General features: G+C 41.0%; 1 protein-coding gene across 2 annotated transcripts in view; it reads right to left on the minus strand.

Moving 5' to 3' along the window:
* Window positions 1–20,942, minus strand: part of CCDC149 (coiled-coil domain containing 149) — a 51,502-nt gene that overhangs the window by 17,309 nt on the left and 13,251 nt on the right. For both annotated transcript variants that reach the window (XM_063309838.1, XM_063309837.1), the window contains exons 2-6: window positions 18,735–18,896; window positions 18,436–18,474; window positions 11,968–12,075; window positions 1,615–1,731; window positions 336–508 (exon numbers count right to left, since the gene is read on the minus strand). In XM_063309838.1, coding sequence (XP_063165908.1) covers window positions 336–508; window positions 1,615–1,731; window positions 11,968–12,075; window positions 18,436–18,474; window positions 18,735–18,896 — 599 coding nt within the window. The remainder of the gene's footprint in view (window positions 1–335; window positions 509–1,614; window positions 1,732–11,967; window positions 12,076–18,435; window positions 18,475–18,734; window positions 18,897–20,942) is intronic.

Consider the following 20,942-nt stretch of genomic DNA (forward strand, 5'->3'; position numbering starts at 1 on the left):
CAGATTGCTACTATCCTGCTGCAGGTCTAATATAATAATAATAAACAAGTGCATTTGAGGTCTAGGGCCCAGGGCCAAAAACTTATTCATCCCAAATTAATCCCTTTACACTACGTTAACAAGTTAATGTAATGTTCCTCTGTTTAGTGATTTGGCTTTTTCTATTTCTGATTTTACAATCATTTAAATTTTTTTCTATTGTTTTTGCTGCACTTGTAAAACTACAGTGTTTGTAGCAAAGATGGGCCCTAGATGAATACTTTTAGTGTAAACTCAGTTCCGAAGTGATTTATGTCCTCTCCTAATAAGCCATGATAATTCCTAAGCACACTCACCTATTCTCCATACAGAGAGCATCGATATCAATAATGCGGTCAACATGTCCCCCGAGGACATGGTTCAGCTCTTGGTTCAGTTTGTCAGACTTATCTTGGTAAAACGAACGTTCTTCCTTCACATCTTGGAGCTCATCCAATGCTGCTTGAAGATCAAGCTGTAGAGTCTCAATCTGGCAAGAGAGCCAAGCTCAGAAGTGTTACTGAAGATAAGGAAAAGAAGAGTGCCAAACATTTCCCCAGGCCAACTCACTTCACTTATTTTTGCCAAGGATTCTTCTATCCTCCACGCCTATCTCCAGTAACAAATGCGGCTGAAATTAAAGGAAAAGACGGTGCGGACACAAATTGGAAGGAGGAGTCTACGTTTCTTGTTCTATTAAGAGATGGCCAACCTTGTGTGGGCTTGAAAAAGCTAAGGAGGGTCAAAGCTAGTTATTACTTGGATAGGAGACCACCATGGCAATGTCTGAAAAAACAAAAGAAGGCAGTGGTGAACCATTTTTCTATCGTTACCACAATACATGACCATGCCATCTAATCATGAAGCACTGAGCTTGATTCAAAGGAGATCTTTGAGTCAATGGCTGTTGATCACAAGGGGCGCACAGAAGCTCTATGATGAGGCTTAGTGCCCTGCTGAATATCACCTACAACGCCAGCAACAGCAGGGGAACAATACGACTGTTTGGGATTTTCTGGTGGCATCTAACTGGCCGCTTGGAGAATGGTGCCATCATAGCAGGATTTGGGGGCAAGGACAAGAGCTCCACTGAGTCTAACCACCAGGAAAGATTCCAATAGCAGAAATATATGTAGCTCAGTTGAATTGTTGCATTCTTAGTGTTCTTTGAGCTGGGTTGTTTTCCTGCAGGCTTTTTATTACCAGGCTAGGTAACATCGTCAATGCATGAGAGTGTGGAGTTCTGTCCCATGCACTGATGATGTTACCTAATCTGGTAATGGAATACGTGCAGGAAAACCACCCAGCTCACAGAACACCAAGAAACCAACAGCCAGGAAGGGCTCCTGTAAATCTGGCTTATGACATTTAGAAGTGAAATAACCATCTAAACACTGGGCTTTCCCAAAGAACATTAAATCCAGTTTTTAACATTAACTAGTTGCATTTTGCCTGTGGAAACAGACTGCTGAGCCAGATGGATATTTTGCCTGATCAAATCAGATCTCTTTTCAATTAATCGCCCTACGAAGAAATACAATCTATAATGAAGAGGCCAGAATGTACGTTCACAAGGCATGCATTTCCTTCAATTACTTGTTCTCGTGCTTTCTCCAGCTGCTGCACAAGATCTTCACGTTCGTGTGGTGCAAAATGACGTGCCCCAACCTCTTCGTCCCCAAGTCTTTGCTTGGCAATTGTCATCCTAAGGAGCTGGAAGAAAAATCCCAGAGGCAGATCAGGGACTAAGCCTACCTAGGCATAATCATTATATAATCATTATATCATTAAGGTATATTGCAAAGGCGTTTGCTCCTTTACCCTGCGAAGAAGATTGCTAGATGGTTAGATTTTCCACCTGTCCCACAAGATCAACTCACTCAACACTACAATTCAAGTGATGTCCATGTGTAGGATGCCCTTTGCAGACTGCACTACAAAGGGTCCACATTCTGGTCTCCATTCACAAAATACTTCTTCAATCAAGATATATCGTATGTATGTTCCTATGTATCTACTCAAATTAAACAACTAAAATCACATACAGCCCATGCTGTACATATGTTCCACCAAGATGAATCAAACAGGCATGAGTATATGAATCTGTGAGAGATTGTGGGCAGGCTGGGAAAGGAAGGGAAGGGAAAATAGACACAAACCATCAAAAGTCAGAAGATGAGACTCATAAACAGCAATTTAGCCCATGTAGCAAGAAACTGGAGAAGAAGCAGTGTTTCAAATCATTCAAAGAGTATCCACCTTAATAAACTCACTATAAACGAGGGAGTGAAATTCCCCTTACAGTTTCCAGGATTCTTATTTACATGAGTGAAAGGACTGGGATGTTTCCCCAGTCTACTGATCATTTCCACAGCCTACCCAACATCCAATGCTAGAAATGCACCCAACTTCAAGAAAAGCACATGGGTGGAGAAGCCTCCTACTAATACCACATTAGTGTATTCCCTTATTCCCTTGCAGAAAGTTCTACAAAACCTATTTTCAAGGTAGAAGACACTGAAACACCTTTATAGGCTATGAAGTCCTCAAAACTCAGGTTGCCTTTTGTACACATTTGTTCAATGCCTAAATGCAACCCTGTTTTTATTTACAATTGAAATCCCTTGATCTTACTGCAGAAAAGAAAAATTTCTTAGTGCTTCTTCAAGTACCTGAAAAACCCAAATATTTCATCATCGCCAACATGGTCTTGACAGCAAGCATGCAGAAGAACAGGGCCTCCATGAGGACCCAACATTCCTTCAACCCACTGCCAAACTAGTTTGAGAACTGGAAATAAAGCACATAAAAAACTCACAGAACAATTAGGCCAGAGAGGATGCAGCTATTTAATTTTTCTTCCTCCTTTGCATAGCTGGGAGAGAAAAAAAAATTATATCTCAGTGGTCCAATTTGTAGAACTGATGCAAGGGCATGAGGAATCTGCAATGGAAAATCCTGTGACTTAACATTTTGCAACCGCGTTACAGAATTAATGCACACCATTATGTTTCCTGAATGAGGAGATCTCTCTTCTGAAATGGAGCACTGCCTATTAAGGCAACCGAGAGCTATAGCTGGACGCCAATCTTGGAAGTACCTCTGGGCCAATTAAAATATTGCTGATGCAAATAACCTGCAATCCCCTGCTTCAGCCACATTAAGCCCACACTGCTGTGGCTGCTGTTCTTCATTTCACAAGCTCCACAGGGTGATGGGCTTCCAGGCCTGACTGAGGGATTGGCGTCCCCACCCCCCTCACCCCACCCCCTTGCTGCTTTCATCTGGGCAAATTGGGTTATTTTTACCCAAGAAAGTAGAAGAACAGGATGAGAGAAAAGAAAAATAAAATGTGGGAATGCAATTAATGCCTGGGCCAGTGTGTTCAAAGACTAACTTTTCAAGAACAGTAACTAACAGTGAAGACTTGGGATGAAGATGGTCAGGAAGGAAGTAACAAAGAATTTGGGGGGGATGCAAGAAAGAAGAATCAGCCCAAATCTGATAGGAAAAACTTTTTATGTGGTACATCCTCAGCCAATTATGCACTAAACTAAGTGAAGATTTTTAACCATGATTTGTTGAGCAGGCCATAGCCCATTACATCAACATAGAAGGGGGTCATACATCACTAAGTAAAGCTTAGCATTCTGTGTGAACCCAAGCTTCATCTCAGCCCATGGATGAGATGAGCGGGCAAATGATTAAATGCTGTGACATCATGATATAAGATGAAAGGGTGGAGTTTGCGTTGTGAAGTCACAATGCAAATTCATCATTCTGGCATCATGGTGGCTAGCTGTGGATTCCTACAACACATGTGGCATCTTCTGAGAGCCCAGGAGGTAGCTCAGGGGCCATTTGCATACATTTTACTCATTCTTACCACATGTCAACTCCACTAGGTCAACCAGACCAGGAAATCAACTCCACAGGAAGGCTAAAACTACTTTTACTGAGAGTGGCTTTAATAACAGAATCTTGCAAGTCTGATTGTCCTCCTCCTCCTCCTCCTCTTTATACTTCAGTGAATCAGGAAGGTGCTTGCCTGAGCCACTTCTGGACTTTAAAAATGCTTCAGACCCGTCTGCCTAGGCAACAGTTCCTGCATATCTCCATCTAGGTCACCTTGCTTACTCTCTACACCAGTGTTTCTCAACCTGGGAATGCATGCTGGCTGGGAATTCTGGGAGTTGACGTCCACACATCTTAAGGTTTGCCAAGGTTGAGAACCACTGCTCTACACCATGAGACAAAAGGATTAGATGCTTCAGATGGTGAAGTGCTGAAGAGGACAAAATGAGCTGCAACTCAAGAGAACTTGTGCTCTAGACTCCTTCTGATCTTTTTTCCATAACAGATTAACATAGCTCTCCTCTTTCAGTGTCTACAGTGAGACACTCCCAACCAATCATGAACACTAAGTAGTAAATACCAATATAACCTTCAATCTGGAGGATGATGCTGTAGAAAAGGCGGAAGCCATCTCCTGAAGATGGCATGGAGGAAGAATTCAGTTCCATGGTGCACACAGCCTCATTCAGCTGAGTCCTTTGATAAGTCTGCCCTCCTTTTTTGACATCACTCAGAGGATGCCACCCTTCTCAAGAAATCTGCATTCAGCATGGATTCTGCAGGGGAAAAGCCTTTGAATGAACAACTGTATGCACGCTGGCCTCCATGACAGTCAGAGCCTTGATAGCACAGAATCCTGGTTTGTGTGGTAGCTTATACATGCAGAACTGTACATGTGAAGGTTTCTCCCTGGAGACATCTATGCTGAACACATGGTTGCTAGGACACTCACATCATCTGAGAAATATGAGTGAAGGACTCCCAATTATTATAACCCCTGTGAGTCCCTTCCTATCCATTTAGAGTTAGGTTTAATTCCTTTTTCCTAGCCCAATTCCCAGAGTTTAATCATGTGGCTTCATAATATCTTCTGATAATTTCTAAAACCAATGCAAGAAATATTTTATAATGCTGAGGCATTATAAATCCTGTTTTAGATATTGTTATGATCCTCTTGCAAAACAGAGAGCTTCAGTGCTCTACGTTAAGGCAATGCTCTATCTAAAGGGTTTCAAGAGCTGTCTGCTGCCCTACGAAAGAAGAAGCGCAAGATACTTCAAGTTGTCCAGCAATGCCTAGTATTTGGAACTGCAAATTTATGGGTTCCCTCAGGTCTGTTGACATCACCCTTTAGCGCATAACTAGTGCCATTTTAGCTATATGAGGAGCAGTACTGGGTGAACTGGCCAACTGTTGTTATGGATAATGATATATTGCTCATGTTTATATTTCATATTTTATTGTAAATTGCTATGGCAATTGTATAGAGAAGAGCAGATACAAATGAAATGAGCAAGACCCTTGGACTTTGTCTTGCTTCTGGATTCCCAAAAGGCAGCTATGGACTAAAGATCCTTTACTAGATCTGTTCTGCAAAGGGCCTTCTTAGCTCCAAGGACCTTTGCCTTGGTCACATCTACTGTATACGGGCTATAAGAAAAACCTGCTGATGATAAAACCTCCCGTTTTACACATAATTGATTGTTTCTGCTTTCTACTCAAGTTAGTGGCCTTAAACATTCTTTCAGAAATGAGATTGCATAGCAAAAACATTGCCATGGAGCAAAATCTCTCTCTCCTGCTCCAGTTTTGGTTGCTGGGTGACAGCATTTTCTAGGTTTGGCAGTGACCAGAAGTTCTCATTTTATAGGTTACTGCCTTATAGCAAACCTTCTATAGTGCAGGAGGAGGGAAGTGCATTTGATTAAGCTGCACATCAGTCAGAATCAATCCTTCAATCTGGATTTTGACTACTGTATTAGGAACCGGAATTCAAAAGAAAAAAACAACAACGCTAGAATTCCTTTCATTTCTTTTATCCTTTCCTTCTCTTCCAGGTCCATTTTCTCCAAGATCCATTCTTGAGAGTATCAGATAATGATATATCCCCCATTGGCTCTTAATCCGTATTTATTAGATACACATATTTTCATGAGCACTGATGGTGAGCAGGAGGGATCCCCTATCTAAGGAGGAAAACGCATGCGTAGTTTAGAGACTTTGAGCTGTCATTCAGAGAGACACAGAACAGACCCCCCTTGACTTTTGGGGTTTATCTGTCTGGGTTTTCCCCACGCTTCTTCAGTTTGTTAGGATTTTCTGTCTACTGTAGCAGTAATAAAACACTAGAGACCTACTCCTTGTCTCAGCGTGGTTCCTGACTGTTAGGACACATATAGAAGTTTTGTTCATCGCTATTATTAGTGTAACTATATTTATAATGAAATGAGGAGGATTCAGAATCTTGTTGGTTTCCAAAAGTCTTAAGAAGAGCTCAGCTTTGACATCTAAACTACAACTATTAAATTCTGCTAGGCACCCTGTTTAAAAATCAGCAAGCTCCTGAGATGAGTCGCTCTATGCATCTGATGAAATGAGCTGCAGCTCACAAACGCTTATGCCTTTTAATAAAATTTGTTAGTTGAAAAAGGTCCTAAGAGACTCCTTCTGGTTTTTAAATAATATGAGGAACTATTCATTCTCTTTGTTGAAGCTACCATTTTTTTCTATAAAATATTATCTCTCTGGTGGTAATTCAGAATTATTCAGGAACTGTTTTTGCAAAAAACAAAAAAGAAGAAGACGACTCCAGCTTTCTCTGTCTTCTACCTAGGCTTTTCTTTATAGGTAGCACAGCATGTATTTGAGTTTCTCTACTGCTTTGCCCTTATTGTACAAACTTAAAAACAACCATGAAAAACAAACCCTTAAGTCTTAGGCAATTTCACCCAGAACCAGTTGTTGGTGGCATCAGTCGTGATAAGGAGCAGCCTTAGAATTTGCTTGCAAATTGCAGTGTACGTCTTACCCAAATGCAGTCACAGATTGTTCAAACAGACTGTGAAAATGTTTGGAGTTACTCAAGAAACAGCTGAATAAAAGAGGAAACCCACCTAATTCCTTAATGGAATTAGCCTTACATTTAAATTGTACCTCAAGAGCCAGTTTGAGGTAGTAGTTAAAGGCACTGGGCTAGAAACCAAGACACTGTGAGATCTAGTCCTGCCTTAGACACAAAGCCAGCTGGGTGACTTTGGGCCGGTCCCTCTTTCTCAGCCCTAGGAAGCAGGCAATGGCAAACCACTTCCGAAAAACCTGGCCAAGAAAAACTGAATGGACTTATCCATGTGGTCACCAGGAGTCAACACTGACTCACAGATACACACATAGACACTCAGAGTACCTAACTTCTTGAACCAGGCAAAACCACCTCCAACAAAAAAGACCTATGTAACTTTGGGATTCTTGCTTTCGGCAATTCTGAGCGCAAGAGACCAGTGAATGACTGTCACCTGCTAGTTTCACACAAAATAAAACAAGCATTGCATCTTCTATATTTGTTGGTGTTTATTTGGGTGAGTTTTCTACAATACTACTAGTGGGAAACATCCCCTTTCTGTGTAATTATAGATAAAATATACACTGCCTCTGGTCATTTGCCAACTGTTTCCCAAGTACAAACCAGGAAAAATTTCCAAATGAATATTATACTCACAATCCAAATATTCCCTATCATTAGGTCTTCACGCCAACCTGATTTTTATTTTATTTTGTATTGCTGTATCTTTTACCTAAGAAGTAGAGTGCAAAATTCAAATGCCAGTGTCTATATGTGCAAGTGTACGTGTGTGTGTGTGTGTGTGTATTCCAAAGCTTTTTTCAAATATTGAGACTTCAGTGTACTCAGAAGGACATATGTAAACTCCTTTTCTGTTTATTTGTTCAGTCGCTTCCGACTCTTCGGTGGCGGACATCTATAGTCAGTAAAAACAAGACCTGGAGCTGACTGTAGTTCAGATCACGAACTTCTTACATGTAAACTCCTACCAATGAATAAAGAAGGTTTATTGTACTGGGATAGTTGGATGTCAAAAGACAAGAAAATGTTGTAAAGCCATAAAGTCAATCCTACCTCATTCACAAAAAGAAAGACTTTCTGAAATTTCACATCACCAACCTCAGATTTCAAGACACCCAATACAACATATTTCTTTTTCTTCCATAGTAGGTGGAATAAATAGGTAATTATGGTCTGATAACGAAATCAGTATTATAAAATTAAACAAAGCCAGTTATTTTATACAGGTTATCAGCATGCCAGAATTCAGAACATGTTGAAGGCTTTGTGGATTCTGCTTGGAGCTCATGCTAACAATAATGGTGTTCACCCATCTCTTCTAAACTTCTAAACAAGCCAAAGGATTTCACCTAAACATTTGGCTCTTCTGCTTTTTCATTCTTCTGAATTAGAGTTGCCTCTGAGGACTCATAAAGAGCTCATATTTAAGGAAAGAAAAAAGGCAGGTGGGCTTCATAGCATTTTAACCTGATATTAATACTGGTGTCTTGCACATACACAGATGTGGATTTTGTTGTTCATGGTAGGAACTTCTATTTCAGAAACTTTACGCATATATTCTACATAAAAGTCCCTCAATAAATCTGAGCATGGACCTTCTTCACCTGAGATACTAATATATACAGTAACACCATCACAGAATGTAGTTTATTAATGATGGTTATTACCATCTTGACTTTTTAGGCCCCCACCAGAGGATGCCCCTGAATTCAATATTTTCTACACTTAAGCTAGAGCTCTGAGTCTTGGACAGTATTTAATCAAAACCACCAGCATTTATTACTAGATTCAGAATGTTTCATATAAACCACTGTATCTGAAAGTTAATTTATAAAGTGGTAATTATGCAATTAAACAATAAAACACATTTCCAATATATCTCCCTATATACACACATCTGCTATTCTGTTACAGAAACACAGAAAGCTTCTGATGCAGAGGATCTTTTTAATATCATGTTTGTCCCTACTGAAAATCTTAATTTAGTGGGAAAAGAAAATACCAAATCACAGAAGAAAGCTACAATTTGCTGCTCTTTTTCATGACAGATTTATTATAAAACAGTAATTAAAATTATGAAGACCTGTAAGGATTAGCTGAAAATAGAAGTATTTAAGTAAGTCAAGTTGAAATTCGGTTCTAAGGTCACTGCATGTAGAAATTTCCACAGGATGGCATCAAAAAGAACAAGTGGGGGGCACTTTTGAGGAAAACAGTTCAGAGGGAGGGAAATATTTGCCATCATTTCTCCAGTGTCTGGAGTCTGGACTCTTAGAGATTCACTACTGTGGTAGAACTTACTTTCTTGGGAAGAATTTTGCCACATGATTTCCTCTAATGGCTTTATTGTAAGCTCTCTCACTCCTACATGTACGTTTCTCAATTTCTTTCAATTTGAAGTTGAACATATGCATTCCGTTGAAAAATACTGCTTCACATTAGAATATTACACCTACTTGTGGTCAAGAAATCTTAATCCTGAGTTGATAAATCACCACCAAAGGACCATTGCTTCACCTTCAGAGGCTATCTATCCTATTGTCATGGTCCGTGGGAATATCCTTGAGACATCTCAGCCCAAAGAAGGAATGGGGACGTGGAAAAGGTCTCAGAAGGATCCTCCCCAGTTCCCTGGAAAGTAAAGATAAGTGGGAAAGAGATGTGCTTTCAGGCTTGCAAGAATGATGTCAGCTCTTCAAGGTAGTCTGGACAAGAAGCCAATACCATGAGTACTAACACTACCTTTACTGAAAGGTTACATCAACAGAACCTTGCAAGACTGAAAGCACATCTCTCCCCCTGTTGCCTTTTGAGACTCTTTCCAGGCCCCTGTTCTGTCTCTGGGCTAAGACACCGCTTATCAAACCGTCATCTGCCCTGGCTGCAGCTCTTTCCCCTCCTGTCTCCCAAGGTCATTCCCACAGACCATTACACCTATCCAGAGATGGGAGACAATTTACGAAAATGTGTGTTAAATGAATGAAAAATGAAACCTGGCAAATAAGGCTCATTTGCACATGAAGTTAAAAAGGAAAATGTGATCTTTGACATGGTTTACAAAAATGAATAGACATGGCTGCCAATAAAATAAAGCAAGAGTGTGAGGTTTCAGCCAGCCTCTGACTCAGGAAACGAAACTCTTTCTGAGTCAGGAAGGGGAAACAGAAACTTACCAGGCAGAAACACGGAAAGCAAAACCCAGAAATGACTCAGCAGCACAGGAGAAGTTACAGATGCTGATTGGTCAGTCTTCAGAGGAGGATTTGAATCCTCCAATCAGCACATGTGAAAGATATGCCAAAAAGCGTGCGAAGGAGAAAGCAGCCCAACTGGCTGCAGAAGGCAATAGGTGCACAAGGGATCGGCATAAAAGGCAGACGTGTGAAGAGCAAGCTGCTGGAGACAACTGATCCTTCGAGCTCGCAGCCCCAGCGGAAGAGTCCTTACCAGCGTTGGAAATCTCGTCTGTAGCCGGAGGGAAATCAGCACCTGTGTTTCCTACCGAAGAGGACCTGTATCCTGCAACTGCTGCCACGGAGGATCTTCTCCCTGCCGAATCCAGCAACCTCAGCCTTGTGTCCAGCTTCGGATGCTCCAGACATGCTTCCAGTCTTGCTTCCAGCTCCCAGCCTTGTCTCCAGTCCAGTTTCATCGTGCTTCTAAGTTCCAGTCTTGCCCAGGATCTCCAGTCCAGTCTAGTCATGCTTCGGTGGCCCAGCATTGTTCAGGAACTTCAGACTTATTTTGTTACACTCCGGGTTCTCAGCCTCATCCAGAACCTGCAGTCCAGTCCCGTTATGTTTCAAGCTCCCAGCCTAGTCATGTGCCAAGGTCCCAGCTCAGTCCAGTCCTGCCTCCAGAGCCAAGCCTTGCCCAGTGGTTCCAGTTCGGCCTTGCCTAGCTTCCAGGTGCCAGCCTAGTTCGGGTGGTGTTCCAGATCGCGGAAAATCGGCTCCAGTTCCAGTTGTGCCATGTGCCCTGGCTTCTTCCAATTTCCACAGCTCTGGTCAGCAAACCCCGCTCAGCTGTTTTGCCACAGTCTCCTCCTGCCACCTTGCCGGTTCTCCCGTTGTTGCCCGGGTGGTCTTGATCAGGACCAGCCTACCTCTTGACCACAAGGACTTATTTATTATAAATAGTTGTTTTAATAAAGAGTGGTTTTGATAATAAACCTGTCTGGCCGCCCCATAGTCTGAACAGGACATCGAGCTTAAAGCAAAGCTCCACTCTGCAAGAAATCTAAAGGTTACCATTTAATACCTCAGCAATACTCATGCAACCTAGAATTCCTCCATTTCCTGAATAGGAAACCAACCTCACTTTCAACTATTCACAACTCATAGCCAGAATTCTGCCTTTCTTACTCTCAGATTATGTTTAGAGCAAGATGAAAGTTCATACGTCTTCCATTCAAGAGGAAAAATAAAAATAAATGGAACGGTTATACTTTCCACTTGGTATTTCTATCGTATGTCGATCACTTCCTCTTTAAACTTGAAATGGCATCAAATGGCATATAAAAATATCCACTGCTTTAGGTAAATTCTCTAAGTAAAAAAGGCCATTAGGAGAATGTCTCCCATTACAAAAGAAAAAATTCTACGCAGGACAGAAAAACTGCCCATCCAGAGTCGATCCCAAGCTGCATTAAAGCTTTCTCCAGGCATTCTAGCAAACAAATCTAGAAAAGTACGAGGTTTCCATTTTTGAGTTTTTAATACTAAAATCTGGTAGAAATATATGAACGCTGAAAATTCAAAGGCACTGTGCAAAAGTAGCATGACAACAGCATGATTTTTTGGGAGACAGGATGTTTTTGGCCAACATGGCTGAGCAACTGGTTCATGTTCTCAAGATTTTTCCAGGTGTTGCGACTGAGTGTAGACCTCTGATTTAAACAATACAGCAAGTTTCAGAGAAATTTTTACTTAACCGCAGCTTGGCCAACAGATTCAAAGACTAGTTATAAACATTACTTAGAATTAATATATAATCATTTTTAATTTATGCCATACCTTGTTGTCCCCCTGCACTTCTCCCAGCCTTTGATGCAGCTCTTTGATTTCTTCCCCTAAATGTTTATTTCGATCCCGAGAATCACTCAGAAGCTGGGCGAGATTTGCCTGGGAAAATGTAAAAAAGGGTCACAAGAGGATCCTGAAGATGCAGCTGAGAAAAACCATGCTTCTTTATTCAGACTTGCATCTCTGCTTTGCATCTGATGCTTTCCTAGAATTAAAATTAGTGCAGGTGTAAATTAAATCAACCCATGCGTGCCTATAAAACTTGGAGATAACAGATAAATAGTGACAGATGGCAACACAAATACTCATAAATACCCTTGGGGGAGTGAATCTTTCCATGTTTTTATCTAGTACTTGGGATTGAAACTGATTGTGAAGTCCCCTATCAGTTAAATCCCAGGCCGTATTTGAAAAAAGGAGAAAAAAAATTCAAAGAAGAAAAGTTTAGTAACTTAATCCAGAGTCCTTGCAACATTCTCCTTTGCAAAGCCACTTGAAAGAAACAGATCATCCTTTCTCTCTCTGGAGGGATCTAAAAAGTATCTCATGCAGGAGTATTGGGGAAGAAAAAATGGACTGAATCAAAAGCATTATTTCCCTTGCGTGCTCTTTTGCACAGAGGAAGGACAGACATGATGTATCTTCGGATAGGATAATGTCTAAGCAATTCTGCAAACTATTCCAAGTGTTGCAGCGTGGCACGAGTGCGGGGGGGGGGTTGGGTCCTACAGCCCAGTGTCAGTGCAGCAGGGTGGGCAGGCACCCACCTGCTTGGAGCCCACACTCGCCCTGCTGCCCAGGGGTTCCTCAGGAGAAAAAGCAGCGGGAACGACTTACCGGAGCAACTTGTGAGCTTCCCCATTGACTCTGCTTGTGGGAACTGGTTGCAAGTGGTGATCATGTGACTGTGGGATGCCACGACTATTGTTAAAGTGGTCACATGATTGCAATTTGCCAAGCACGCAAATTGCAATCATGTGACCACGGGACGCTGCAATGGCCACAACTTCGAGGACCAGTCATAAGTCCCCCGCGTTCAGCAGCATCTTTGAACAATCACTGAACGAGTGGTATTGCAAAGTACTGCTAACTTTCCAATAAACGACAAGATTGCCTTTTCTAAGAAATCTCTGTTACAGTATAGGCTTTCCTGTATAACAACACTCAATGATCATCTTACTTAGTTGATACTCTCTCTTAAAAAGTGAGTTGTGCTTTAAAAGGAATTTGAAACAAAACACGGAGTTTAATAACATTCTGGATGTGCAATGTGTGGAAATACTTTACAACAGCAAAACAGCATTTTTGGCCAACATGGCTGAGCAACTGGTTCATGTTCTCAAGATTTTTCCAGGTGTTGCAACTGAGTGTAGACCTCTGAATTAAATCTTTAAAATACGGGACTTTTCAGTAAGCCTATGTTTCTGATAAAGACCATATGATGGTTTTGTTTTACATCAATATATCTAGTATTTTTGTATTGTGTTTGTAAAAAAATACCCTGTATACGTATTTATACATGTCAACAGAGTTTGTATCTTTTCCTTCTGGTGTAGTTTTTCATTGCATTAATATAGTACCAGCTGCAGATCAAGCTTCTCTTCAAATGCACAGCTTTAGAAGTCAATTAAAAATTGACCAATCCTACGTGCATATATGAGAGCCTCACATGGTGCAGGGTGGTAGGTAGCAGTGTTGCAATCGAAACTCTCCCCACAACCTGGGTTTGATCACAGCGGAAGCTGGATTCTTTCTCGGGTAGCCGGTTCAGGTTGACTCAGCCCTCCATCCTTCCGAGGTCAGTAAAAGGAGCACATGGCTTGCTGGGGAAGGTGACGACTGGGGAAGGCAATGGCAAACCATCCCGCTCTATAGTCTGCCAAGAAAACGTTGCAAAAGTGGCATCCCCCCAAAGGGTCAGACATGACTCGGTGCTTGCACAGGGGACCTTTCACCTTCATGCTGTGTACCCTATGTATTTGCCAGACTAAACCTGTATTACTCTAACCTAGTGTGGCACAGAGTGGTAGGCAGTAGTATTGCAGCTGAAACTCTCCCCACAACCTGGGTTCAATCCCAGCAGAAGCTGGATTCTCAGGCAGCTGGCTCAGGTCGACTTAGCCTTCTATCCTTCCGAGGTCGGTAAAAGGAGCACCCAGCTTGCTGGGGAAGGTGACGACTGGGGAAGGCAATGGCAAACCACCCCGCTATGGTCTGCCAAGAAAATGTCGTGAAAGCCATGTCCCCCCAAAGGGTCAGACATGACTCGGTGCTAGCACAGGAGACCTTTCACCTTTTCATGCTCATATAAGTTGCATTTCATAGATTCATTAGGATTAATAAGATATTATTTTAATAGCACTAGTGCAGAAACCAATTGTTGCAGTAGGCTGGGGTACCTCTGGGCATGATCTCTCACAGAGAAAGCCATCTGATAAATATTTCCATATTTTTATACTTCTACAGAGTCATGGTGATTTCTTGGACCCATCCAAGTAAGTTTCTTCAGCAACAATACAGAAGTTTGCTGTTCACCTCTTCTAGGATTTTTTTTTTAAATCTTCCCAATGTAGCCTGCCACAGAGCTGAACATAACTTAAGGGCATCTTTATTTTTTCCAGTTCTGAAAAAATCATGAATCGACTTATAGTTACCCAATGCATCACTCTCAAATACTACACATCAAAACACTTTGGAAACTGAGAGATGTATCAATTTGGGATATCACATGAGTACCACTGCTCTATAAGCTCTTGCTTAACTTTAGGAAGTCTTCAAAATCTGGATGGCATCAGATTTGTCTTCTTCTATGTTTATCACAAGAAGTAGGATCTGGGTCCCCCTTCTTACCTTATGTGGTGAAGCACCTGGTGGGAACTGCACTGAAGAACTTCCAAGACCTGCAATATCTCCACTGAACCAGGCTGGTCATTTGATCCATGCTCCTAGTTGGCCTTTGGATCTTCAAACATAGCTTTGAGCAGCATGCTATTTTTGATACCTTTTAAATTTGGATTTTCTTTGATTTCTCTCTTGTTTCTAGATCCTCCTGATGGCTGACTTATGCCACTGTTCTTGTTTCTCACTCGCTCCAAGCAGCTTGCAAGACTCAGCCTTGACAATACTCCACACTTAGCATGTTCACCTTTTATGATGCCATCTGATATTCTACAGCCATCCCCAAACTCCAAATCGTGAACAGGAATATAAGGAAGTGGGTGCCATGGCAGCAATAACCCCATAAAACTTCTATGCATTAGCCAAAACAGGCTCAATGTGTGCCGTACTTTGTGGTGTACTCTTCACACAAGTCCTTACCAACAATCTGTAATATATAAAAATGGGTTCTTCTGGTAAACTCAATAATCAGGAGCCTTTGGGAAGATGGAGTTTGCACTAAACTGAATAGACCAAACTGTACTTGCAATTTAATTTACCTCCTCTCTCTCTCTCTTACCAGAGTGGAATCTTAACCAGTGAGAAGAAAACCAGTATCCCAAATAAATAAAAAATCCCTTAACCACCACACACTAACCCAAGATTCAATTCCTTTAACAGTTTCTGGAATCTTGCCTCCAAAGTTATTTTGTTTCAAGCTTGTGTGGGTGTGATGGATAGTAACACAAACTTAATGTACCTTTTAGCCCCCTGCACATAAATCTTAACTGGCAGACGCAAGTCGTCATGCCACGCTCCCGCTCTGTCCTGTAAACTAATTTATGGGGAAAGGGGGAAACAAGGAGGAACAAGGTGAGAAACAATATAGAAACTCTTTAGAAAGAAATGCTCAAACATCTTAGAAGCTGAAGTTATTTGCCAGCATTTAAGCCTACACTGCAAGGTAGCCAATGGGAATGAAAGGGAACAGGTAGGGGGGAAAAAGTCTGATGAAACATAAAGTACACTTCAGAAGTGTGATTGATAGCAATTTTTATTGCAATTTCTACTTCAATGGTTTTGTATGATTGTGGCACCCAACTTAATACCGTAAAACCTGCTTTGCTTAGTAAGAGATGCCTGAGCTCTACATCAACCACACAAATTGATGACACCTGCTAGTGCTACCTGCCCGTTGTAGAAACAAACTTCCATGCATTAATGTACAAGTGATGAAAGTTACTGGTCTCAATCTTTCCACTTAAATGTTTTTGAGGTTCAGATAAAGATATTCCCAGGGAAATGCATAATCAGACATCGGGGAAGAATTTAACTTTACCGGTGCCATCAATTTTGATCAGCTATACAGTTCAGTAATGAATCTCACGTCAATCTTTAAAATCTGTGCGGGAAAGATCGTGAAAATGAAGGTTTGTTCAAGTATCCCCTTTGGAATAGTTCTAGGAACCTTTACAAACCACCGTTTGAAGGAAAAAAATTAAACAGAATTCTTCTCCTGCACTCCCTATTTCCCAGAGTAGTGACAACATATAGCAACACTTATGGAAATAGTTTTGCCGGAATGTTGGAACATGATGCTTTATCAAATTCACCAACTCCGCATCAGTTTACCAGAGAAGGCCTTAGGACCTTGATGTATGTCATTCTCACCTCATGCTCCAGTTGTGACTCCGTCTCTGTGCCTCAATTAAGACTGGCATGGAATTATTTCACCTGCTTCTAGAATCCTGTTTTTCAAACTTAGCAACTTTAAGACAAATGGACTTCCAACTCCCAGAATTCCCCAGCCAACACATCTTAAAGTTGCCAAGTTTGAAAAACACTGTTCTAGAATGATCAAACTCTGACTAATCTAAACCATGATGAAGAGAAGCTCATTGGAATCAAGAGGCTGCTGATTGATGAACCATTAACTCATCATCCATACTACCTACCTAACAAAAGATGTCTCCTAGCATCTGTAACATTTTTCTCCAGATGCTATTTTCTGTCAACCTATCCATTTTACATTACACAAGATACTTCCTTCCAACTTCCACTGACTTGAATTATTCATTTTCTCTTACACATACCCACACCATCAGGATAGATAGCAATGATAAGCTGAGAGTAGCCATCTGTCATTTTGTGCTTAATCAATTACTATTCTCAACTTGGCTCACTACCATGCCATCAAAATTCCTTTACATGCGACAAGATCCAGCCTGGGTTCATAATTCCTATATTGTCTCCTAGCAAGGATTTTTGGTTTGGCCAAGAGGAAACATTGTCCTGAGTTGAGCCTTTGTCCAGCTGCTTAAAATACTGGCATCTTTACTGCTTTAGTGACTGAGGTTGGGATCCACCATTGTCTGGTAAAGCACAGACAACAGTGTCCTTTAGTAGCTGGTCAACTGGTTACTAATTGGTTTCTCAGTTGATTTCAATCTGTTGATTAAATGTAATAGTCTTTATTAACATCCTTTATGATAGCCTTTATCTTTAAAAGCCTTTAGTACGTTAGCTTTATTTGGTACCTTCAAGTCAATCTTGAGTTCTGGCAATTGCATGAAGTTTTCTTGGCAAGATTTTGACAAGTGGCTTGCCCTTCCTTCTTCCTAGGGCTGAGAGAGAGGGACTGGCCCAAATTTACCCAGGTGGCTTTGTGCCTATGGTGGAACTAGAACTCAGTTTCCTAGTCCAGTGCTATTAACCACCACACCAAGCTGGTACTTGGGTTGAGAAAGATGACTGTCTCAAAGTCACCCAGCCAGCTTCTGTTCCTAAAGCAGGACTAGAACTCACTGTTTCCTTGTTTCTGATCTAGCATCTTAACCACTAAATGAAACTGGCTCTCAAGGCTATAACATAGGTAAAAAAAGTATGTGGCCTGGCAGGGGTTCACATGGCCCACCAACCTCCTTCTGGGCCCCTACCCCAAGGCCCTGAGTGAGCCCTTTTTTCTACATTTGGGGGCTTAAGAGTTTTAAAATGTGAGTCCTTTCTTGAATTTGGGGTAGTTGTATATTTTAAAGGGCAAAGGAAGGCAACCAAGGAGCTGGAAAAGGAAGTATGTGTACAAAAAAATCAGAAAGATTGGAAAATGTCTGCAAGCTACTGTAAATAGTCAAGCCATTTGTAAGCTGGGATTGATGGTGGAGGAGAATTAGCGTGAACCCTAAGGAAAACCAGTAACAATGTAGAGTAGTGAATAAAACTGTCACTGTCATTTGTTTCCCCTCCAAGTTAAAGTGGGAAAGGTTACAATTTCTAAGAGCCTTTCCGAATAAAATATTACAGTACTATTTGCAGGAACCCCAATCTTCATTTAATTTGTTCATTTTTATCATGCTGATCTTAGATATTTAAAACTGATTATATCTAAGTCCCTTTTTACTAATAAGCAGGTTTATGGGATTATTGGAGTACCACTCTGCAAAATAGAGCATTAAATAAATAGCGTAAACCAATATATTTATCTGTGTGCAGTGCTGCAATCAAAACAATTCAATATAGACCTCTCTTTTTGAAAGAATGCACGACTTGGAATCATCAGTTACATTACTCAGAAATAAAACCTACCTGTTTTCTTTTTTCAGGAGGAAGAGAGGGATCCCCATCCTAAAAAGAAAGGACAGGTGTAACCAGGAAAATAAGATGGAATAAAGAAATCTAATTTGCACTAATACTTTAGTAAAGCATTACAGTTTTGTTCCATTACATAATATGCATTAAAATGTTATTAATATTCACAAAAATGGTCAACAACAGTTTCAGGAAGTCAGATTTTAAAAGATTGTAAGGAAATAGTTAATCTTGCTCATTGCATTACCAGAAGGAAAGGGTTTTATATTATCCAAGTTTTCAAACCAGCTACATACAATTAGTTCTTGGTATTTCTTTTTCAGAGATTGGTGCTTTTCCCGTAGTTGATTAGCCATAAGCTTGAACTGGTCTCTTTCCTGTTGACACGAATCAAGTTCCTTCGACAGAATAAGCAAGGCTTCCTTCTTACTCTCTAGCTTCCTTTTACACACCAGATACTGCAAGAAAACCAAGGCGAACCTTTAACACCTCCTCCTTAAAAAATAAAATGCAAAATCAGAGACAATTCTATTGTAAGAAGTGGGAAAATACTTGGATTGCTTTCCAAAATTATGATCTGTGTGAGTTTCTCAGTTAAGATTAGACAATTTCACAGAGCTAGGAATGGCCATTCAAGTCATCAAGTCCAACCCCTGCTCACCGCAGGAATCCAAATTAAACATCCTAGAACACATCCAGTGAAGGGGAACTCAGTACTTCTTTGGATCATTAGTCCCACTATCGAACTGCTTTTCCTGTTAGTATGGTTTTTTCCCTAACAGTCTCAGACTCCAAGTCTGTAACTCTTTATCCAGATTCAGGTCTTGAAATCCCACAGGTCTTCTTATCAAGTGGACATATTAAAGCGCATTATATTAGACCACAATCCTATACACATGCATGCGCAGGACTGCTACCCTGGGCTTATGTCCCTGGAAATAAATCCCACTGAATACTCTTTGATCCAGAAAAAAAAATCACTTTTTAAAAATATCTTTACCTTTTAACAATTATGTTCTTTCCTTAATTATGCAGGAATAAGTCCCACTGCATTTGGGACTGTATGAATATGAGAGTAGAACAATTCCCAGCAGAACAATTCTAAACGTCTAAATGTCTTCATCTGGAACAATCAAGTTCCACCTTTTTCCTCAGCTTTCCCTTCCAATCATCTCTTGTTTATTCAATGTATACAGCCTCCCAGAATGGCAAATACTGAAGCAGATTACACTCGACAGTTGATTAAGACAATATAAACACATAATCCATTCAGTTATGGAAAATGAGATAAGGAAGACAATGAAACAAAATGAAAACTGTACCTACAGCATTCATATGGGGAAGGGGTTGGAAAAAAGGTAAGTCTTCAAGAAGTCTAAATGATGTTACCATCAGCACTTTCTTGATGTGCAATGCTTCCAAGATGATTCCAAAAAGGTGCTTTAAAAAAGGGTGGAAGCACATGACTAACATTTTCTACAGTTCTTTAAAACAGCCGCATCACCTCCCAAGATTATGTGGCTATCCTCTGAAGCTGGCATGCAATCCTGAGAAAAGATGTGGTTGCTTTAATTAATTGCAGACAGGTGCTACATGCACCCCTGTGCATTCTCCAAAGTATCTTTTTGCTTTTGGGAATTGAATCCAGAGCACTGCACAAGCCTACTAATTTCAGAGGTGTGGCATTATGAAGTACAGCACCAACAGCTAGGCTATCCCTTCAAGAAAGGATGTGGATGATGTACTAACCAAAGCTGATAACAGGCACCCCTGACCAATAAAGACTCTAGGAAGACTCCAAGCAGCATACCCATTCTTTCTGAATGAATTCAACCCCACTCAGAACATGCTAACTCATCAATTCCCATATCCAGAAACCATCCATAAGGTCTTGATAAAATTCCATTTCAGCACACTGTCCCCAGTCCACACATCTAATATACAGAACCTTTCCAGATTCAAATGTAAGCCAGGGTCATCAGCTAGTGCCATCAGCATATTGATGATAAATTGCCCCCAATCCTTCATGTCTGTCCTCAAAGGCTCCATATTGGTATTAATTAGCATAAGTTATGGCACTCCACAATACAGCTGATAGGATACAGAAACACAGTCACTTCCTCATGCAAGTAGGAAAACCTCATGCAAATAGGAAAACCACTGTACTATGGCTGGAGTCCAAGAGGACATTGCTGAGGTCAAAAGCCACTGAGACATCAAGCAGGGTCAACAAACCATGCTTCCTCTGCCTCTCTCTCTTACAGGAGGTGACCTACGAGGGTCACCATAGCTGAACAAGTCCCCAAACCAGCCCTGAATCTAGAAGAAAAAGGTGTACCTAAGAAGAGTCTACCTGGTGTATTCCAAGAACTTCTGTAGCTGTAAGATGCCACCCTCCCCAAGAGCCTGCCCAGAAGAAGAAATATTTGTGACAGGGCGATAGTAGATAAAATCATCAAATTTCATGGAGGTCTGCTTCCTTTACAACTGGTGGCAATACTTCA

Source organism: Candoia aspera, chromosome 8 (genome assembly GCF_035149785.1).
Source record: "Candoia aspera isolate rCanAsp1 chromosome 8, rCanAsp1.hap2, whole genome shotgun sequence".
NCBI lineage: Eukaryota > Metazoa > Chordata > Lepidosauria > Squamata > Boidae > Candoia > Candoia aspera.